This window comes from Lissotriton vulgaris, chromosome 11 (assembly GCF_964263255.1).
Source record: "Lissotriton vulgaris chromosome 11, aLisVul1.2, whole genome shotgun sequence".
In the NCBI taxonomy this organism is placed as follows: Eukaryota; Metazoa; Chordata; class Amphibia; order Caudata; family Salamandridae; genus Lissotriton; species Lissotriton vulgaris.
In genome coordinates, this window is record NC_141699.1 from 726,783,938 (window position 1) to 726,807,844 (window position 23,907).

The 23,907-nt window shown below is 45.9% G+C and overlaps 1 protein-coding gene across 1 annotated transcript in view; it reads right to left on the reverse strand.

Moving 5' to 3' along the window:
- Positions 1-23,907, reverse strand: part of LOC147683395 (unconventional myosin-VIIb-like) — a 1,214,266-nt gene that overhangs the window by 30,049 nt on the left and 1,160,310 nt on the right. Inside the window, exons 45-46 of the mRNA XM_086943813.1 lie at positions 7,553-7,669; positions 7,169-7,252 (exon numbers count right to left, since the gene is read on the reverse strand). Coding sequence (XP_086799939.1) covers positions 7,169-7,252; positions 7,553-7,669 — 201 coding nt within the window. The remainder of the gene's footprint in view (positions 1-7,168; positions 7,253-7,552; positions 7,670-23,907) is intronic.

Sequence of the window (23,907 nt, forward strand, 5' to 3'; positions counted from 1 at the left end):
AAAGCACCTAAGAAACAGAACTGTTGAGCAGAAACAATAGGACAAAGAGGTGAACAGCCCATCCTATTTGTTTAATTAGAACATATTTACCTACACTGACTGACTCCAGAAAGGTTCAAGGGCTGCCTTTGCAATTTTGTCATTCGTCAACGTCGTGAGTGCAAGGTCACTGAGACCCCAGAAACCACTGCCTCCCTCGTGGGCAAAGCCGTTAGTGTTGCAGCACATGGAGAGGGGAGAGAGCTTGGGACAGAAATGGCCCGTCACTGCTTGGTTTTCAAAATAAAGGCATACAGTGATTGTCCATGTTCTATGAACCTGAGCCTCCTACCCCTACACTGCTCAAGGGCAGAACTGGAGGCCTATAGAGTTCCCTGAAACAATCCAGGCGCTGCTCTCATGCTGTTAATGTTACCAAAACAGCATGAGAGCAGCACTAGGTTTGACTCAGTCAGGTGAAGCCAACACTCATTAGGAGATCTGCAGCTGTGACCCCCCCACCCCGCTCGCTAATGCGCAGGTCGGCTGCCTGGCATTGGCCTCAAGTGCGCATGTCAGGCAAAGTCAGCCATCCAATTCGACATGGGCACCATGAAGAGTGTGGCAGTCGACCCAAGAAGATGAGCCTTAGCTTGCTTGTTTGTCTATTTGTCATTGTTAGAAACGGGGTCTCTGGTTGGCAGTGGTTTGCACACTGTCCAAGCAGGGACCCTCACTCTAGTCGCAGTAAGTCATTTACACCCTCAGAATAACCCGTGCTCACCCCCTTGGTAGCTTGGCAAGAGCAGTCAGCTTAGCCTCAGAGAAAATGTGTAAAGTATTTGTACACACACACACACACACACAGCAACACACTGAAAATACCACAAAAGTACTCCACACCAGTTTTGAAAAATAGCCAGTAAAACAAGACCAAAACGGCAAAAATCCAACATACACAAATCCAATTACAAATTCTCAAATGTTAAATGCAGTTATAGAACTCAGAAAAGCAAAATCTTTAACTGGGGCTATAACAACATGCTTGACGAAGTCGAATCTCAAAGTTTGTGGCTGACGGCAATGGAGAGCGGGCCGGGTACGGAGTTGTTAAGACCCCAGTTACAGTATTTTGGAAACGAGGACAAAACAAAAACGTTGCAAGGCACTGGGGAGGTGAGGGGTCTCAAGTGCAGCGTCAGTTCCTTACTGTCGGTGCAGGTCGTTGGCACTTCAGGGCACATGCTCGGGACACTGCAAGGCACAGGTGAGGTGATGCAGCCTTGATGATGGGGCATCGGTTCTGCTGGCAGTGCGCAGTCGATAAAGTGTTGAGAGTCAAATCTTGCGGCGTCACAACAAGGGGTACCACTGCAGTGGCAAAGTTGGGCGCCATGGAATTCGGTGACAAAGTACTCTCCTTTGTGGCGGTTCTTCAGAGGCATTGCGGCGGCATCAGGGCCTGCGTTGCAAGTTACAGTCATTGTGTTGAGCAAGGACCACGGCTCCAGTGCAGGCAGCGGCTTAATGTCAAAAAGTGGCGCCGGCTCCAAAGTCACACACTAAGTCTATGTGCTGGTTTCTTCTTTCTTAGCCCAACAAACTCACTTCCAAGGGCCCAGGAAATGGACTTGGCACCACATGGCACAGTAGGGCTCTCAGCAGAAAAGCCCAGATGTTGCAGGTGTAGTCTTTGATGACCCCAAGACTTCCAACAGAGGGCAAGCTCTACACAAACCCTTGGAGAAACTTTGAAAGCAGGATGTAGACAACAAAGTCCAGTCCTTTTACTTCCAGGACAGAAGCAACAAAGCAAACAACAAAATGGCAGTCCCTCTTGACAGCAGCACAGCTCTTCTTCCTGGCAGAATGTCCTCAATCCAGAAGTGTTCTGAGTTTATGGCGCTAGTGGTCCAGTACTTATACCCATTTCAGCCTTTGAGGTAGGCAAACTTTAAAAGAAAGTCTTAGTAGTGCACAAGACCCTGCCCTTCCTGGCCCTGGCTCCAGACGCACTACAGCCTACAAGGGGGTAGAACCTGCTTTGTGAGGAGACAGGCACATCCCTATTCAGGTGCAAGTGTCAGCTCCTCCCATCACTCAAGCTCAGAAAGACCCCTAAGCCTGGTGATGGGCCATCAGGATATGCAGGGCACACCTAAGCTCCCTTTCTGAGTGACTGTCTAGAGTGAATTCACCAAGTCCAACTGTTGTCCATCCCAGAAATGTTTTCAGAGAAAGGTATAGGCAGAGAATGGTTAAAGTAAGAACATGCCAACTTTCTAAAAGTGGTATTTTCAGACCTGCAATTTAAAAACCAACTTCACTAAAAGAAGTATTTTTAAATTGTGAGTCCAGAGATATCAAACTAATTTTCTAACAGCTCTCAATTGGAAGATACACTTGTAAGATGTTACAAGGCAGCTCCAATGCTAACCTACAGGAGAGACAGGCCTTGCTGTAGAGAAAAACTGATTTTGCAGTTTGTCACTACCAGGACATTTAAAACTCACCAATACATGTCCTACCTTTTAAATACACTGCACTCTGCCCATGGGACTACCAAGGGCCTACCTTAGGGGTACCTTACATGTAATAAAAGAAAAGGTTTGGGCCTGACAAGCGGGGACACTTGCCAGGTCAAAATGGCAGCGTTAAACTGCACACACAAACACTGTAGTGACAGGTCTGGGACATGTTTGCTGGCTACTCATGTTGGTGGCACCATCAGTGGCACTAATCAGTAGCATTTGACTTGGCCCACAGCTGGAAAAAAGCACAGTGGCAGACAAAAAAAAAAACAAAAAAACTTCTACATTTACAGATTTGATATGGGAGCCTGGGGGGGGCAACAACAAAATGAGGAGCGGGAGCTCCGATGCCCTAAAAGAGGAACCACTGCTGCAAGGTACATTTAAAGTAGCCTGGGGGAGGGTTTTCCCGTCGCCTGCAAAGCCAGCGATTTCCAGTAAACTTAAAATAGGCAAAGCCCAGCACAGTTAGACTTATGCCCTAATTTGAGTTCAAGGCTAAATTCTGATCCGTGTGCAAATGTGCTTACACAGGGGCCAAAGTAATATGTACTCACACTGTTAACCTATATTGCAGCCAGAGAATCTCCCGGACATAAATGGCAGGTTATCTCTCAACACTTCCAAAAGCGCAAATGGTTTCCAGCTGCTACAAATGGCGACTGAGGCTGTCAATATTTTTTCAAAGTTCACTAGCTTCACACTTTTCAAAGCTCACATATTAAAAAAAAACAATTTGCAAAGTTGTGATGATTCAACTACCTTTGCGCACACTTCAATCAATAAATAAAGGCGCTGAGTGTGTGTGTGTGGGGGGGGGGGGGTTGGATCTGCTGTTCAGTCAAAGAGCAAGGCCTTGAGGTTCTTCCTGAATTGTGCCATTGATGGTGATTGCCTGAGGTGCAGAAGCAGGGAGTTCGAGGTCTTTGCAGTAAGATAGGAGAAGGATCTTCCTCCAGCCATGATCTTGCTGATCCGTGGGATGGTGGCCTGGGACAGTTGTGCGGAGCGGAGATGTCTGGTGGGAGTGTGGAAGGAGAGACTGTGGTTGAGGTATGCAAGTCCGGCATTGTGGAGGGCTTTGTAGGCATGTGTGAGGAGATTGAAGGTAACTCTTTTGTCGAAAGGTAGTCAGTGAAGGTCTCTCAGGTGGCTGGTGATGTGGCTGTGGCGTGGGACGTTGAGGATGAGTCTGGCAGAGGCATTCTGGATGTTCTGCAGTTTCTTTTGGAGTTTCTGGGTGGTGCCGGCATAAAGTGCGTTGCAGTAGTCGGCTCTGCTGCTGAGGTTTCGTGAGTCATCCGTGGGGTGGGGGGGTTCTGAGCACTGTGGGCCGCCAGGAGTCGTACCAGGCAGATGAGGTGGAGCCCAGGATGAGGACTTTGGTCTTGTCTGAGTTGAGCTTGAGGCAACTGTCCTTCATCCAGGTGGCGACTGCCTTCATCTTGTTGTGGAAGTTATTCTTGGGGGCTGCAGGTTTGTCTGTGAGGGAGAGGATCAACTGGCTGTTGTTGGCGTACAAAACAATGTTTAGTTTGTGTCTTCTGACGATAGCTGCAAGCGGGGCCATGTAAATGTTGAAGAGGGTGGGGCTCAGAGAGGAACCATGAGGCACTCCGCAGCTGATTTCTGTGGGTTCTGAGTTGAACTGTGGAAGTCTGAGTCTCTGTGTTCAGCCGGAGAGGAAGGAGCAGATCCATTCTAGGACCTTGTCGCGAATGCCGGCATCGTGGAGTCTTGTGCAGAGTGTGTGGTGGGAGACGTTGTCAAAGGTGGCTGAGAGATCAAGGAGGATGAGGGCAGCAGTTTTGCCTCGGTTGAGGTGGGTGCGGATGTCATATGTAGCGGCAAGGAGAGAGAGGTCTAAGTGCTGTGGTTTCTTCTGAAGCCCGACTGGCAGAGGTCCAGGATGTGGTTCATTTCGATGAACTTGGTGAGATGTGCGTTGATGGATTTCTCAATGATTTCGGCTGGGAAGGGGAGCAGAGAGATGAGCCTGTAGTTCTTGAGGTCCTCTCAGTTGGCAGAGGGTTTATCCAGCAGGGGGTTGATCTCGGCGTGCTTCCAGTCTTCCAGGAAGGTGTTGGACTCGATGGAGCAGTTGATGGTGCGGCAGAGTTCAGATGTGAAGGAAGTGTCGGCTCTGGTGAAGATGTGGTGGGAGCAGTGGTCTGTGGGGGCTCGAGAGGGGATAATCTTCATAATTCTGAGTGTGTTGTCAGAGGGGATGGTGGCACATCATTGATTTTCTGAGCCGCTCCCCCACACACGTACATTCTGTGCTTAAAAATGTTAACTCACCAACAAAGTGAGCAAGCCACAATCATACGTTACCACCCAAGTTTAAAACGTATAACTCAAAGTTTTCCATTTCTTTTTTTAAAAAAAATGGGAATCATTCTGATCAATTACTTGACGTTTTGATGTATCATCCTCTGTGATTAGATAACTGACGGTCATCTCACTACAGTCTGTTATATTTCTACTTATTAACTTTCCCAATGTGCCAGATAATTTCAATTCCATTCTGTATTTTTCAATGTCATAGACTTCCTTCCAACACCTCCATACTTTTCAGAGTTTTAGGGGCTGCCTCTAGTGTCATCTGTTGGATTTCTTATTGTTAGATATATGTCCACTGGCTTCAGCCACATTCTTTTTGTTTTTGAGCATGGGATCTATCTATGTTGTATCTAAGTCTAGTTTTGCTACTACCAAAGCTAGGGTATTACATTTTTACCCTTGTCTGGAGAAGCAATTTAGGCAAAATGCCTACATCTGTGCAACATGGTTAACCGTATCTGGCAGGCCAGATTCCACAGTGATGGTGGGGCCTCCATCGCACCAGAAGCTTGCTGGCTGGCCAGCCTGGGGATAAATGAGCCTAATATTTACACAGATGGTATAACGAGTGCCTCTCTCATCTCTCTCATCTATTTCCACAGATCCGCTAACTACTTCTCTCTCACATAAATATGTGTCGGCATTCCCAAGCATCCACCCATGGATTTTGGGGCATTCCCAGATTTACAAAGACTTTAAACCAAAATGCTATGAATTCCCAAGTGAGGTGTAACAAGGAGAAATATCTTTATTTCTCCTCATTAGTTCCTCTTTCCACGGGGCCACATTCTGCAGCACACAGAAGGAGGAAAATGCCTCTAAGGATTGGTTTTGTGCAGGAAGGTGTACCTTCTTGCGCAAAAACAATCTGGTGCGTAACACAGGCACCCTTGCACTATAGTGCAGGGGTGCCTGCCTTGACACTAGGATGTACAAAGTAAGCCAGCGCAAGGAGAGAGCAAAAAATGCCCCATACCTTTGTAAATATGGAGCATTTCTGCTCTCGCCCTTTCACATAACACAGCGCAGCAACTTTATTTTCTGCCCTGCGTTACATTAATGTTTAGTACATGTGCCCCCTTATGTATACCAAATGCTAAGCGCATGACCACTGAGTGAGATTGTGACAGTCTTCTTCTAGCTAACCTTATGTTTCTGAGGTCCCTAGTTACTGTTCCTCTTAAATGTTTAGTTTCTTTTGATTCAGACATTATCTCACGTTGATTGTCTGCGCTTAAGGCATCAGAACAATCTCTGAATCTATTTTATTTTATGGCTACATTACCCTAAACTGTTGGACATATAACCACATTTTTAGAGTTGTTTTCAAAATGTTATGAGTGTAAATGAATTTGAATAATATTAACTCATCGGATGTATAAGGCATAAGAACACTTCTTTGTGACTTATGTTTTAGTACTTTCTTCTGTAATTATTTTATATCGTCTTAAAGAAAATTTAAAAATAAAATTTGCTTACTTACTTAGTTTCTTCTCTTCTGGTGGAAACCCTCACTGGGCCCATCTTCTCCTTAAGCAAAGAGCATTCCTATTTTGTCTTACATTCTTCTCCACAAAGCTCTCGCTCTCAAATGTTCCTTCCTTTATTATTGCCCATTCCTGCCAGAATGCTCCTAACCTTCCCCTCGGCTGCTTTCCTGTAGATTTATCAATTCTCTCATTCCAGGAACCCCTCTAGGCTCCAGCTTGATTATTTCATTGACCGTTGTTCCCTTATTTGTTGCCTTGCATTGAACCATTTTACAGAGGCGACACCTCCATTGGAGCAGAGGAGCATCGCCTCACTTAAATGCCCCGAGATGAAAAATAAAAAGGTAATTCATTACTATTTTATCTTTCAATAACCCTGTCCCGAGCCGAGCGTCAGGACGGGGCAGGGCCTGCTGGGTGGCACCAGCAGCAGGGAGGAGGGTGGGCTGCCTTTGCACTGTTTAAAGGGCGCATGTCTATTTGGCCGGCAATCTTGTGAAGCCAGCCATACATGCACATTTTAAACCTCTTAACCCAGCTGTCTTAAGACAGCAGGGTTGAGAGTAAGTGCAGGCCTCTAGAGCGCTATGGAGCACAGAGAAAAGCCTCTTCCTCCAATCTGGGTGCTGCTCTCATGCTGTGAGCAGAGCCACGACTGGTCAAGGGAATTTGCTGGGTCCTGCTTTGCAGTCGTGACGATGTTCGGAGCGAGGAGGTCCTGTCATTCGGTAAGTGTTATTTTTATTATTTTTTATTTAATTTTCAAGCCTTCCCCCCTCCACTTTCCCCGTAGATGCCAGCTGCCACTGCAATTTTAGCACTCACCTTTGTTTTGGGGTGAGACAACGATACGCCATGCTTGTTTATTACTATTACCACAATCTCTGGAAAGCTTGCATCTGAGGTTTGCTAGAAACAAAAAAAGTTACATTACGTGAGTTAGCATTCTTGCCTAAAATAAAACAATATCCAACAAGATAGAGTAAAACCGCAATGAAAAGCCAATCAACTTGAAACCCATTACATTAATTGTCAACATTCAACGTGTGGCATCAAAGCGACACAGCAAACGGTAAGCAGTTGGCCAAAGACAAAATACAACAGAGATGCTCAGCACAACATTCTGAGTCAACACAACCAACTTAAAGTATGTAATGGGGAGTGGTACACAGAGGGTAAACAAATAGGCAAAATTCAAGTATGATATACCTTCACTTCGAAGAAGGCAGAGCCAAAGGTTGGCCAACGGTAAATGATTTTCAGAAAGTCCACCTTCGCTGTGTCCACAGATTTGTCTGCATGCTTAGCATATGCTGCAATAATAACCTATTTTCAAAGAAAAGATAGTTTTGCATTTTGAAAGGTCTAAGCTTGGGAAAGTAGAACCAGCATGATATTCATGAACATTATTAAATGCGGAATGGATCAATTATACCAGAATAAAATCAATCCCAACATCAATAAAGGATAGAACAGCAAACAGTGAAAAACACAATCCGCACTTCTCTCTAAATCAGCATTAGAGGAGACGGGGAGAAGTCACTTAAAGAAATTACATTATGCCAAACTGAAAAACAACTTCCCATTGAAAAACTATGGTAGAGCTGACTCCATGACTTGGAGTCAGACGTGAGTAATGCAAGCATTACGTTAGGGTAGTGGGTCATTCAGGACATCGATCTTTCTGTCACAAGTCATCTTGCATAGGGCTTAGTTTTGTAGCTAGCAAGCCTGGATTACCAGACAGGGCAAATTTAGAGATTTTCCAAAACCTCTTTTTATGAAACATTCACCTGACAGGGACAGAGCTAGTCATATTGTTCAGTATGACAGCCTATAGCCTATACATACACAACAAGCAAACCAGCATCTCTTTCACCGGTTCACTGAGAAATGGAAACCATGTATTCAGACTTAAAAGGTGTTTCTTAGCCTTATTCCCACAATCTCAAAATAGCCCTCATTTGCTAGGGACACAACTTCTTTCAGTAACGATTTGAGGAAATACTAGGCTCCTGCCTTTCTGTCGTTTCTTGTGACAGATCAGTACATCCAAAGGCTCTAAGTTGTTTAAATTGCAAGCTCAATAAGTCTTCTTGGATGTGTCCAAATCTCTCCAACATTGAGTCTGAATATGATCAGTCACTGCAACCACTGTGCAGTCTTCATTTGTGAGCTTAATGACATCAATCTTGTTCATGGTAAGAAGGGAGCTTATATCATAATCTAGCAGCTTTACTGACTGCAGTGACAGGTTGAGACAGCAAGGAAAGCAGGATAAATATATTTATAAAGATGATAGGCATATATTTTCAGGCTCCATCTTTCTATCCAGGTAGCATCTCAACGTTTGGGTTACCAAAGTTTGTGACATAAGCCTTATGATAAGTTACAACTTTGAATGCCTTCCCATTTACCAACAGTTGAAAATGTTCACAAGACTCTACAATGTCTATACGCTATTTCTCCCAGCCTCCATCTGTTTGGTCAGAGTCCTGCTTGCATAGGCAATGAAACATTGTGGTATCTGGGCTAGATTCACTCTAGTTGAGTATGGCTCCCAACCTAATGGGACTAGCATTAACAATGTCCTTGGAGTTAAAAGTATGAATAAAGTATGGCATTCAGTTTTCCTGAACAAGGAAGGATTTTGTGTGATTAAATGCAGCATTGCACTTCTGTGACCATATGTTGTCTTGCCCCTTCTTTGTAAGGCCTCCAATGGTGCTTCGATAAAGGCAAAATCTTTGATATGCCTGGCACAGTCACCATCATGCCCAGAAACTAACAAAGAGCAACCACTTTTGTTAGGCAAGGTGCTGATGTGAATGCTTCAACCTTTTTAGGAAAAGCACATATGCCCTTCCTAGAGACGATGTGTCCATACAACATCAGTGTTGACTGTCAAAAATCACATTTCTTTTCGTTCTGAACAAAATAACCATTGACCAGTCCTCTGCAGAGATTCACAAGAGTCTTATGTGAGCCAGAAATGCCCATTTCAGTTTTAAATGTATCCTCCTAAAAATCATCACCTGCTGATGGCACATCAAAACTCAAACAGATGATAGCCTTTGGGAGATTAAAGATTATACATGATGCACAATTTTGCTGGAGTGTCATGTCTTGGATGCGAGGAGTGACACAGTCTTTCCTTTGAATGGCAAGGCTTGAACGTCACATATCCACAAAGATTTATCTGTCCCCCAACAAAATGTTGGGCACCAGAACAATAGTATAGATGCCAGTGACTGGCCTGTTTCAGTGATGTCCTACTGTAACAGGCTATTGATCATTGCCTCAAACCATTGCATCTGAAAGAAAATGCTGCGAAAATATTGGTCCAGAAGATTTTTTAGACTCACCTATATGAAGATTGATTTGTCTTGACCTCAGTTTTCTTACATTTTCAAACAATTTATTGGAACATTTTGGCAATCCTGCAGCCTGACAATGCTTCCAACCTTGCAATCAAGTCACAGTATGTGAAGCAGGCCCAGCTGGATAGTAGCTCTGACAGTCCCTTGTACCAGCCACTGCTTCAATTATGTAGAGGTTGAACTTAAGTAACACATGCAGGGAAGGGTCATGTGCAATACATATGCATACATGTTGATGCTTCAGGGCTGCAATTGATGCTCACTGATAGTAAGCTTGTCAAATTCAGCATCACCCATGATATTGATGATAGCCCAAGTCTCAACCACTAAAGGGATCTTCAAGCCCTCAACTTGAATGTCCAGCACCCCCTGATTATTGTCGCCTTCCTCCATTGAATCTGATAGAGTAGACTTCTCCTACCATGGCTTCAGCTCCACTGCTGACAAAGAGTTTCTGAACAAGTGGTTTTCCTCAATGATTATCTTTGTTTTCTATTTCCATTCACCAAAGCTATGACTCGTCAAGCTTGAGGACAATTAACAGGTTTCCTCTTTGTGAGAGGCTGATTTGGACATTGTCCTGAAGTGGTTTCTCTGCTTGCATCCTTTGCTTTTTTTCCAAGACTTCAGGGCATCCATTCACATGAGGTGTGTGGTAACCACAGCAGTTTCATTGAGGTGTTCTGTTTGCAAATCATGAGCTTTTTGTATGTAGACAGCACAGTGCCCAAAATCAGAGTGCCTGTAGCAATCCATTGCTTGCACTTGTATAACATCAGTGCCTGTTGCATGTGCAACGCTCAAGATGTCATCCAGCATCTACTGTTTATATAGAGAGCCTCTCTGTATTTATATTTGTTAAACACACCCTTCATTCGTGCTTTCAAATATAATAAATTAATCAATCGTAATTCCCAGGGCCCTGATTCGTAGAATAAAAAATATATTTTTCATAATACATATTGTTCTGTAGAAGTAATACTTTGTTAGTATTTCTTTTAAGATCGAGTACTAGTCAGGCTCTTCACCGGGGAGCTTAAAAACAATGCCCAGATTTGCTGAGATATTGTGTCAGGCTTGAGTTACTTTTTTGGCACAGCCCCCACGAAAAATCTATTTTGGGATTTACAAAGCCAGCAAGGCCCCATTTGTGTGGCTTTGCAAATAAAAAAAGGTAACACAAAGCAGCACATATTGCTGTCTTTCGTGACCTTGCATCAGGTACATATTACATGGGTGGAGCATAGGCATTCCCATGCATCCACCCATGTATTCTGAGGCAAACCTATTTTTACAAAAACTTGTAAGCATGGGTTTGCGTCAAAATGGTTGATGTACCTGTGTAATGGCTGACTTTTTCTGGCTCCTTTAGAGGGAGAATGATGGAGAGTGACTCCAGTCTATCAGCCTTATAGCCTAGGGATTAGGATTATAGATAGGACCTCTTTCTGAAACATAGTAGGGTATTTTCGTGCCCCTTTCCTTAGAGTAGGGCTTATGAATTCAAGCTAGGGGATAAATATATAAGTATTAGTCATGATCCGTCCTTTTGCTAGCGTGTTAGGATATTTTCCATGGAGTTATGCGTATTGTGGGCCCTGTAGGCCTTAAACGGGACAGACTCCATCTTGCCCTCTGCCTGGTAGCTCGAGAGGCCTTCTAGGTCAAGTGTAATGTTTTAGTTTCAAGCTGTTGTTCGCTTGGAGAGAACCGGCTCAGGCTGGCCCTTATCGAAGGAATGTATTTTTCTCCACTCCGAAGACACAACTTCAGGCCGGCCGGCTGGGAACGTGTCTTTGGTACGGGGAGGTACAAGAATTTGGTGGGCGGCAGGTTACTGGCCGTAGCTTTCCATGAAGGAACAGGCTTTGATATTAGCGAAGGTGTTAGACAGTCGAGAGTTAGTTCGTAGGCGGCAGCTAGCCGTTAGCATCTCTGCCATTAATTATTCCATGGCGGACAGTCGCCATCTTTGAAGTCCGAGAAAGATTTAAGACCGAGACTCTCTGAGAAAGACTGAAGGAGAAATAGCGCGGAGCGCACTGAAACAGAGAGAGAGAGAGATACGGTAGCTAATAATCAGCAAGGTTCCAGTGACTTGGAGGGAAGCAGAAGAGATTGAGCCTAGCGGTGCAGACGTGTACTTGTGACGGCTGGGGTGTGACTTCGAGACGAGCCAAGACACAGAGACGAGAAGGGAACCTAGATGACTGCCGAGTCCCGACTTCATATTAACAAGGTGACCTCCGCCCTTTCTTTTAATGAGCGCGCATTCTAACCTTTACCTTTTCTTTGCAGAAATTATGTTGCATAGTATTGTGTTGTATGTTTATTGTCAATAAATACCCTAGTTCTTAGTGAACTGACATGTGCCTTGTATTCTTGTTCAATCCTGGTAAATAGTGTTCCTAGTTGAAAGTTGTTTGCATGAACGGATGTGAAATCCCGATCAGGTAAGTAGTGATCAAATAAATAGGGAGCGAGTGGACCTTTGATTCCAAGAATAGAAGGTACATCATACCATTTGGAAACCGTACTAAAATTTTTATTATCATAGTTTTATCCCAAGTAGACAAATGAGAAATTGTTCCCATAGGTGTTCATAGGAAAGTGGTCGTCGTTGATATACGGCGTTAATGAGAACGCTGGGGAGGATACCAGCGTGGAGGTTCGCCGGATTGTGAACCGTGTGTAAGTGAGAGCGTTGGGGGGGATACCAACGTGGAGGTTCGCCGGATTGTGAACCGTGTGTAAAAGAGAGCATTGGGTTCTGCAGGCCCATGTGTAGACACGCCGGATTGTGTGTCACATCTGCCCTGGGGTAGATCGGTCTGGGTCTGAGTGGCCGCGAGACTAACCGATGTGAATAAGATATGGTAGAAAACCTATGCATGTTTATTGCTATTTCCCCATCCTTAGGTACGACCTGTACAGATATATATCTATACCCATTGTAAATACGTTCTAAGGAGGGAGGTGATTACGTTCTGGCTGGGTTAGAGGGGCCCCCAGGGGCTGATTCCACCTAAGCGGAAAATCCGGCCATTACAACCTGAGGCTGGCGTAGTAAGAAATATCTTTATTTCTATATGTTGTTTCTTCATTGCATGTGTGCAGCCTACAAAGAAAGCTAATATAGCCTCAAAAGATAGTTTTTGTGCGGTAAATTATCTCTTCCTGCACAAAAACGATCCTAAACACAATGCTGACACTCTTGCGACATGACGCATGGGTGCCTGAGTTGGCACTAGGAAGCCAAAAGTGTGCCAGTGCTAGGAGAGAGCAGAACTGTGTCATATATTTGTAGTTATGGCACACTTTAGCTCTCTCTCCCTTTCATGCAAAACAGTGCAGCAACTTCCCTTGCCGCACTGCATTGTGTGAAATATTAGTAAATTCAATAGTTTTCTATATTTCCCACGGGTTTAGGGGAGGCAGACTAATGATGCTATATGCAGATCTATATGGTGGCGTCCATGACGGTGTAGGAATAAAAGTCTAATCAATGATATTAGGATAAACAACTGTTCATAATTCCCTTGACTTGGCAAACAGGGCCACCGTACTTGTCTTTTGTCCGTTGTTCAACAGCTGTCTGATTGACTCGTGACCCAGACCTGAGGCGGAAGCCGGGTGCTGGAGGTACTTCTTTTCGTATATTTGTACAATTTTAAAACCCATTTGTGTGGTGTCACTAATGTAAATTGTTGCTTTTAAAACTTGTAACTCCAATGTGCACGCAGCCGATCTAAACGCTGTCGCGCACTTATACTCACCTTCAGACGCCGCCTTCAGCACAGGCGTGCGAGATTAACCACGCCCACCTGACAGGCCACGCCCACTTGCCCGCTATTTAAACGCGCTGAATACCAGCGTCCAGCATTGACTCGTGACCCCGACCTGAGGCGGAAGCCGGGTGCTGGAGGTACTTCTTTTCGTATATTTGTACAATTTTAAAATCCATTTGTGTGGTGTCACTAATGTAAATTGTTGCTTTTAAAACTTGTAACTCCAATGTGCACGCAGCCGATCTAAACGCTGTTGCGCACTTATACTCACCTTCAGACGCCGCCATCAGCACAGGCGTGCAAGATTAACCACGCCCACTTGACAGGCCACGCCCACTTGCCCGCTATTTAAACGCGCTGAATACCAGCGTCCAGCATTGACTCGTGACCCAGACCTGAGGCGGAAGCCGGGTGCTGGAGGTACTTCTTTTCGTATATTTGTACAATTTTAAAACCCATTTGTGTGGTGTCACTAATGTAAATTGTTGCTTTTAAAACTTGTAACTCCAATGTGCACGCAGCCGATCTAAACGCTGTCGCGCACTTATACTCACCTTCAGACGCCGCCATCAGCACAGGCGTGCGAGATTAACCACGCCCACCTGACAGGCCACGCCCTCTCCTTCCCCTCTATATAATGTGTATGTTTGGGAAGCGCAGCGGACGAGCGCAGCGGGAGCGCCGTTTGCGCGCCGAAGGCGCGCCTAAGGCAAGTCCGTCTGCGCCCGTCCGCGACCAGCCGGGACCCGGGCCACAAACCCTGGCTCCCACCCTACCCAGAGCAGGACCTACAGCTCGGCGGCCATATACAGCATAGGTAGGACTGCCACTCCCCAGTGCTCCCATATCTATGCTCCCACAGAGCTACCCGCCCGATGTTCGGGGTGCAAACACTCCTTCCGCAAATCCCCGTCGGCCGCGGCACAAACGTACCGTATGTACGCGCTAAATTGCCGCTCCTTACCAACACGCAGCACACAGATTGCCATGCTGCTCGAGGAGCAAAAGCCAGACGCGGTTTTCCTGACAGAAACGTGGCTCACCGCTCACTCTGAACCAGACGTGGTTCAAGCCTTACCCGTAGGCTACCATATCCTTAGATTGGATAGACCGGTAGGGAGAGGCGGAGGTCTGGCGATCATATTGAAGAACCAGTACCGATGCCGTACCACAGCAAAAACTATCCCTGAGTGCGAGAGTGTAGCATTTTGCATAGAGTTCAACGCAAATAGCTCTTTCTCCGGCACCCTGATCTACCGCCCCCCTGAGCCTGTAAAAGTGTTCCATAGGTCTCTTCCAGAAATTATAGCGGAAAGAATTCTATCTTCCGCCAACCACACGATCCTAGGGGACCTTAATCTCCATTTTAATTCCCCCTCAGACCACATTGCTCAGGAATTACTAGATGATCTGGAAGCTCTTCAACTGTCCCAACTGGTTGCAGCCCCGACCCATGAAAAAGGCAATTTACTTGACCCTATATTCAGTAACTGCCTGGATCTAACTGTTGATCAACCCACCCCCCTTCCATGGTCAGACCATTTTTTGGTCCCGTTTACCTGGGTCACACACAAAAACCCCCAGTTACCTCCCCAAGTCACCACCAGGAGGAACTGGTCAAAACTCCCATTGGAGTCCTGGCTGCATAACCTGGACTCCACTCGCCCGTCACCCTGCCTAGACCCCAATGTGGCAAACGTCAACTATGTAAGTTGGATCACCCACTCGCTAGACTCGATCCTCCCGCTTCGTAGATCCTCCTCGAAGAGACTACAGAAATCTGCCCCCTGGTTCTCCGACTCTCTAAGACAGCTAAAACGCCTTTGCAGGCAACGAGAGAGAGCCTGGTGTTTAGACTTCCTCCCAGATAAAAAGGCTTCCTACAAAGAGGCGATCAAAGCCTCAAAGAAGGGATCAGAACGGCCCAGGCAACCCACTACTCCGAGAAAATACTAGAAGTGAAATCAAAGCCCAAAGAAATTTTCCAAATTATAAAGCAATGTTCCAGTGCCAACACGGCACCCCCTCCTAACAAAACCCAGGACCAATGCAACGAGCTTGCGGATTTCTTTTACAACAAAGTTCTAAAAATTTACTCTACCTTCCCAACTGCAGCCACAACCCCGGATGCGATCAATCCACTCCCCCCTAGACCACCTCTTCACCCAGACCAGCCTTCCCTCGAGCACTTCCCTCCTCTGGACCTCGACACCTTAAGCAAAGTGGCACAACAAGTCAAGTCGGGCTCTCCTTGTGATCCTGCTCCTCCAGAAGTCCTGATGCAGGCAAGCAAAGCCACCCTGCCTGTAATCCTGGATCTTCTAAACACGTCCATATCCGCTTGCTCTGTCCCCACAGCTTGGAAGCAGGCCATGGTACGGGCGCTGTTGAAGAAACCCAGCCTAGACCCAGATGACCACTCCAGCTACCGCCCCATCTCACTTCTCCCTTGGGCTAGCAAGGTGTTAGAGAAGTATATAAACGCGCAGCTGGTCCAGTTCCTGGAGGACCACTCTCTACTACACACATCCCAGACAGGCTTCAGACCGAAGCATGGCACGGAAACCACCTTGTTAGCTGTCACCGAAGAAACTAGAAGGGTACTGGACCAGGGAGGATCAGTGGCAGTGATCCTCCTTGATCTAAGTGCCGCCTTCGATACGGTCAGCTATACCACCTTGCTGGACCGTCTCTATAACATCTGAGTTTCAGGTGACGCTTTAAGGTGGTTTGACTCCTTTCTGTCTGGGAGGTCGTTTCAGATCTTCGACGGAGAGACAGTGTCCTCTAGCAAACCCCTGAGCTGCAGAGTACCACAGGGCTCCTCCCTGAGCCCTGTATTGTTCAACGTGTACATAAGGCCGCTGGCGGGTGTTGTCGAACCGTATGGCATTAAAATTGTGTCATACGCCGACGACACCCAGCTTGTGGTCTCGCTGGCCACTGAGAACAACAGGCATTCCCCAGCTGATCTGCTAAAATGCCTAGAGGACATTAAGGGATGGATGACCAACTCCTCCCTAAAACTAAATGGAGAAAAGACGGAGCTCATGCTCCTAGGCCCAACCTCTCCTGTGCCTTTCACCTCCTTGTGGCCCTGTGCACTGGGCCCCCCCCCCCACCCCTAAGGAGAGTGTTAAGAGCCTGGGAGTGTGGCTGGACAACAAACTCTCCTTCTCCACCCAGGCCACTAAACTGTCCGCCACATGCTTTTGCCTACTTAGAATCTTGAGGAAGGTTCTCCCGCTACTTCCCCTAGAGGCCAAAAAGGTGGCGGTACAAGGTCTCATCCAGTCCCGCCTGGACTCGAACAATGCCCTATACGTGGGGGCACCTGAGATGACCCTCCGGAAACTGTAGGTGGTACAAAACTGTGCAGCACGTACCCTGCTGAAAACTCCGCGCACCCAGTCAGCCAGACCTGCTCTAAAAAGTCTCCACTGGTTGCCAGTGAGGCAGAGAGTGGCCTTCAAGGCGCTGTGCTTGGCGCACCGCGCCTTCTGGAAAACGGGCCCAGCCATTAACAACGACCTTGTCATCCCCTACCACCCTAATAGGAACCTTCGGTCGACGGAGGCGTTCCTTGCCGTTGTTCCCAGAGTGAAGCGAGCCAGGTCTGGGGGTAGGCTGTTCTCTTTGAATACCGCCAGGCTCTGGAATGCCCTCCCCCTCTCACTCCGGTCCAACCCAGACCTCCTCTCATTCCGTAAAAACTTAAAGACACTGCTGTTTGCCAAATCCTATGTACCTTAGCTCCTCTTCCGTCACCTCTCTGGTTCAACTCAGCGCTTGGACGCCTACGGGCAGCAACCGCGCTTAATAAATATTTTTACAATTTTTACTGTTGGGATGCAGAGTGTGTTCACTGGCACAGCATGATTGGGATGAGGTTCTCTGGGAGTGTGGCCATTTCTATATGCTTCAGAGAGCAGTCGACTGGGCCTGAGGTAGGCCAAAGTTATGATCAATCCATGAGTATGTGGTTGGTACTAATAAGCAGACTCTTCTTCAGGTGTACTCAGTCTAACTCGCACTGTGCTGCAGCACCATCTTGTAGCATAGGTTGACTTTGATGTAACTCGATAAGGTGTGCTTTCCCACCCACTGGTGAAATGGGTTCGATGCACCAACGATGAATGTGGAAGACAAGTTACTGTAGTCCAGCAAGACACTATTCAAAGTGGTATTTTAGGTTACTAACAATCCCATAAAGGGATCAGGGGCACCATGGCAACAGCAACACACCTTATTTCGTTATTCACGGATTCACATACATTGTACTAATTCGAATTAACACTTTTACCTTAAAAGTATTGATCAATACAGGAACAATATGTTTCTCAGTACATCTAAAAACACTACACAGGATATTCTAAAAACAGGTAGTGCATGTTCTGAAAACAACAATAAAATAAATATTTCTAGAATTATAGGAAATGGCACTAAAATGTCATTAAAAAACCGACACCCTAATATCTACTTTTATGCACTATACTACGAGGGCATGGAAGGTAGAGGAACTTGCAGTCTAGGGTTTCTTAGGGAGAAGGGAGGCACTGCATACCTTGTTGACAGCAAAGCTGCCTTTATCAGTGGAGGCTTGAAGGCAGTGCTACACGCGAAGGGCAAACACGTAGGGCCCGATTCACAGAATGAACTTAAGACTCAATCCTAAACTTACTACTGTTTTGGTATTCACAGATTGCACTTACTACTTTTGGTATTCACAGAATGAACTTACTACTTTTGGCATTCACAGAATGCACTTACTACTTTTGGTATTCACAGAATGAACTTACTCATTTTGGTATTCACAGAAGTTAGGACTCCTAACTTTAGGACTCCTAAATGCCTTATGTTTGGTGTTGCCCCATATTTACACCACCCTTGTAAATAGGGGGAATGATCAAAATCAATGTGTGCTGTGGCGGGATGCCCACCGCAACACCTATTGCCCGCCCCTTTCACGCTATGTGTATGTAGCGTGAAAGGGGTCCTCCTTTACAAGGCGATGTTAAGCCACGTTAAGTGGCTCAACGGTCCTTATTTACAAGCCAGCATTAAGCCATGTTAAGTGGCTTGACACCAACTTGTACATAAGGCGATGGACTTAACACCACCAGAACATCTTAAAAAGTGACGTTCTGGTGGCGTTAAGTCCTTGTACATATGCCCCCTGAGTCCCCAACCTTGGGAACCCACCCGTCAGTAGCACTAATAACCTTCTCTTAACAGGTAGCGGCCTAAAAGTGGTATATGTTCGACAGCTTGTCTCTGACTTCTTGGGTACTCTGTAAAACATTCAAACATTTCTCCAAGTCAAATTTATTGTCATAAACCACCTTCCCAGAATTATCTAAGCAAGGCACATACATAGGAACTCAGAAGAGAACCTCGTATTGAGTGCTTTCTCCCAGTACTCAACTAGGCAAGTTATTTAATGCTCTCTGAACTCCATGAAGGCTATGGTACTAACAAATGAAGTTAGCACCCTAGCAGTCAAAGCTTTTTTAATCATGCCATTGGCCCTCTCTACAATGCTGTCCAATATTTGAACGGGATGCTCAATTGCAGAAACATTTCCAGAGCAGACATTGAATCCCTGTAAGCCTTAAAGGCAAATGCAGGACCATTATCTGAAATAAATCAATGAACTTCCCCCATTGACACTAGGCACTGCAAATCTGTTACAACTGCTAAAGCACTTGCATTTCTCTGTGACCAAACCCATAGAATCGAGAACATAAATCAATAGCTACCAATATGTTCTAATATCGGTTAGCTGACTTTAAGGGACCGATGTTGTCCAAATAAATCACCTTGAAGGGGATATTTGAAATAATGAGGGGAGTTGGCAAGGGTCTTTATACAATGGACGGTTTCATTTGTTGGCAAATATCACAATGTCTAACATAGTATCTAGTCTGTTTATATAAACTAGGCCACCAGTAGTGTTGCTGTAGCATTACTACAACTGTATTAGCTCCTGCATGTGCAGAGGCCAACCCCTTGTGGGCTTCTCTAATTAAGTCTAATCTAGACAAATTATTAGATTATTCTGTCTCCTACTACTGGTATGATAACTACAGGAATGTTATCTGATTTAAGTATGTAGGAGTATTTGGGAGGAAATCCTGTAGAAGTTTCTCAGCTTGCTTGGTTGCATTTATGGCAGTTAAAATACCCGTGTCGATCTTAATTTAAGATCTGGTTAGGGCTGCTACACGGACAGTCTGAATTGTAGCTTTTGCTGCTAGGTCAGCTGCACAGTTCCCTTTAGCATGAATGCTATTATGCTGTTGGCCAAAATGAGCATCACAGAGACCAATGGAAGCTTGTCTTGTAAGACAGCTACCTTCGCCAAAGCTGTTTTTTTTCTTGGGTTTGCCTTTTGAGTTCTTGAATCCATTCTATCTCCAATGCTTCAAATCAACATTGTAGCCTTGCATGCAAAAAGCTGAGTCGGACACAACGAGACCCCGATTCACAAAGTATTTACGTGCAGTAAAGTTTCGAGTGCAGAGTCTCTGCAGTCAGGGTGGAATATCTCTGCACTATAATTCTATGAGCAGAGAGTCCACCATGTGTGTGGAAACTACGCATTCATAACTTTACTACACATAAATACCTTTGAGAATAGGGCCCTGCATGTGGAAACTGACAAGTCAGTCTTTTGTAATGTAAGTAGCAGGATATGCCATTCTGCATTTTGTGCAGCACTATCACCGAAGGGTTTGGTGTGGGTGTTTTGTGGGATGAATTCGCCATCCTTCACTACACCTTGCACTGCTGTGCAGGCTGCCGAGTACTTGCATTTGGTTCTCACCGCAGGTTGGACAGAGCCATCTGTGTAGAAGGTGATCTGATAATACTCAACAGGTAAAATATCTGGAGTTGCAACAGTATCTTAAAGAAGAGGCCCAGTGTAACCATCTCGGGTGCAGGGCATGAGTACTAGGAATGCTACCCTTTCTGGCAGCATTTACTACTGGTACTCCCCGTGCCAAAGGGTGCTCTTTCAAAATAGTATGGCTGTCAATATTTTTTCAATGGAAGCTAAATGTGCTTTCATCAGGGAATTCAAGTGTGACTTGTAAGCAATAGGTACATTTTGTTCTTTGTTATAGGCCACACAGGTGTAACCGTAGTGATTGGGTATGACGCGGATAACTAGGTTTCTTTGGTTGTCCCCAGTCTGTAAATATTTAGTCTCAAGCATGTTTGCTTTTAGAGCATGGAAGATATCAGTGCGTGCATTCAGCCACTGTCTTTTTGAAAACGTGGGAGAAATCAGGTCATACAAAGACTTCACTCTCAACGTAGTGAGGTAATAAAGTATGTCCAAAGTTAAGAAATCAGAGATTGCAACTTTTTCAGTGTGTTGGGAGGTTGTAAAGTAGCACCCTTCTGAAGGGAAGTCCGGAGCTAAACTTTTGCCCTCACTGGATAATTCATTTCCTAGGGAGGTCACCATCAGGTCACAAAAAGTGTTGCAAAAAGCTAGCAATTGCCTCTAGGATCCCAGACGTCCTCAATGACATTGACAAAATATACGTCTGTAAAATGTCTAGATGTATGTCTTGTTTGTTGAGAACATTTTATTTATTTATTTATTTATTTATTTTTGGTTTTTGTAGAGCGCGTAGTCACCCTTGAGTATCCCGGCGCTAAAACCTCGAACTCCTAACGGGGGGGCACAGGGAAATGGAAGAACAATCAGGGGAAAAGGAGGGTTTTGAGGGACTTTCTAAATCGAAGGAGGTTTGGTTCAGCTCTGAGGTTCGAGGGTAGAGCGTTCCATTTTCTGGCCGTGTTCACCGAGAATCTGCGGCCGCCTATGCGGGTTTTCTTCACCCTGGGGACAACAATGAGGTTTCCCTGTTCGGACCGAAGCGCTCTCGACGGTCTGTATGGAGTGATCCAGGAGCTCAGAATGGGGGGACCCGCGTTGTTCAGGACCTTGTGTGCCAGACAGAGGGCCTTGAAAACGACTCTTTCCCTCACGGGGAGCCAGTGAAGTTTTTTCAGGGCAGGCTTGGCCGAAGTTCTTGCTGGGGTGTTTGTGAGCAAGCGGGCTGCGGCATTTTGGGTTTTTTGTAGTGTTTGCAAGGTGGCTTCTGGCGCCCCGAGGTAAATGGCATTACTGTAATCCAGCCTTGCTAGCACTAAACCTTGAATTAGCAGAAGACGGGACTGGAATGGCAGTAGGGGGAGCACTTTTCTACAAGATCTCAGGAGCCCATAGCAGATGCCTGCTGTTTTCCTGGCCTGTGTCCGGAAAGTGAGGTCTGTCTCTAGCCACACTCCCAGACTCTTAACCTCTGTCTTAGGGGAGGGGGGGTCACCCATACATGCGGGCCAGATGTTAGGAGGGAGACTCGGGGTTTTGTGTCCGAGCAGCAAGATCTCTGTCTTTGACCCGTTAAGCTTTAGGTCAGAATCGCCCATCCATTGATGGACGGTGGACAGGCAGTCTTGCAGGTTGGAGGGCTGTAGCTTGGGGTGGGAGAGGGTCACCACCAGCTGAGTGTCGTCAGCGTAGCTGACGATCGTGACTCCGAAAGGGGCGACCAGCTCCTCCAGTGGGGCCATATACACGTTAAAAAGTGTGGGGCTCAGTGAGGAGCCCTGAGGTACTCCACACCGGAGGGGGATTGCGGGAGACCGGCTTTCTCCTTCCCAGACTTGGAAGGAGCGTCGGGAGAGAAAGGATGTGAGCCATCTCAGCGCACTGTCTTGTACGCCAGTGCTCTCTAGGCGCTGGACTAGGACCTGGTGGCTGACAGTGTCGAATGCTGCGCTGAGGTCAAGGAGGACCACTGCCACTGATCCTCCTGTATCCATGATTTCCCTCGCTTTTTCTACTGCCGCCAGGAGGGCGGTGTCTGTGCCCTGACCTGGTCTGAAACCTGTTTGGGAGTTCTTTAGGCAGTGGTTTGTTTCCAGGAAGTGGGACAATTTTTTGTTTGCGAGCTTCTCTGCGACCTTACCTATCCAGGGGAGGAGCGAGATGGGTCGATAATTGGATAAGTCCGTGGGGTCTAGTGACGGCTTCTTCAGCAGACCTTTAACAACGACCGCCTTCCAGCTTTGTGGGACTATTCCTTGGGAAAAAGAGGTGTTAATGAGGGCCGTGAGTCTAGCTGTGATGGTTCGTGCTATGTTTTTCGTGAACCGTATGGGGACTGAGTCACTAGGGGCTCCGCTTTTCGTGGCTGCTAGAGTGGTTGCCACTTCTTCTTCTGAGACTGGTCCGAATGCGGTTAAACAATGTTAGTGTGTGTGAAAATCTTGTCACAAAAAATTGTATCACAGTGGATGATACAAAATGCTAATGACATACATGCAACAACTGACAACGAAGAGGAACCAGAAAGAAAGTAACTTATCTGGCTCCACACAGAATCTACCTATATGTCAATAATGCCACTGTCTTGCAAGTCAGCTTTTTACAGGATGAAACACAAAATGTATTGTCTTCACAACTCCTTGGGGTTGTAAGTATAAACCACACACTGTTTTTGGCATGCCATAGTGCACACGCAATTTCTCTGACTTTGGTCCTGACGAAAGCCACCCTGACCCTGGGAGGCAAAAAAAAGGTGGCTGAAACATGTAGACCACACCTAGGATAAGTGGGATCTACTAATATCCCACACTGATCCACCATTGCTTTTAACATTGACCGAGATGTCCGCTAATAAATTCACGAATGGTCATAGGAAGGCTCAAGCCAATTTTAAACATCACCCTTCACTGACTCACAGTCACAGATCATCCACCAAATGCCCTAGCTCCACTCTAATCAGGCATTGCAGCACACTGTGGAAGCATTCGGAAACCAGGGTGGGAAACCAATGATGAAGCATGTCACCTACCATGTAGGTGAGTGAGGGTTCTTTTAAAACACCCTGAGGGTTCCAAGGCACTGTAACCTTAAAGACTATGAAAACGTGGCTGTTGGAACAAGAGTTAAATAGGTAGGAGACTTGTTCTGATTTTGTTAATGTATTAATTGGTTGGGCAGGTGAACAGGTTGCACTCACGCTTCTTTCTCTCTTACTTTGGTTATATTTACATAGATTATGTGCATCAAGGTATGCGTCCTAGACGTTTTTTTGTGAGCATATACAGTAAAAAGACATCAATTCAGACTACACTATTTGGGTATATGTCTGTATGTGTTCTTAATTAATCTTGTCATGTTGGAAAGTAGACATTTGGCCTAGACAAATGCTGCATTGATAGTCGAATCTGTCATTAATCGAATGGCTTGACGCTTTCATAGTTCTTAGACAGATAAGATCAGGCAATATCTGCACTGAATGGCAGACTTGACAATATTCTGCATAACTCAGGAAAGATGGCGACTCCCATAGTGTGAGAGTGGGAAGAT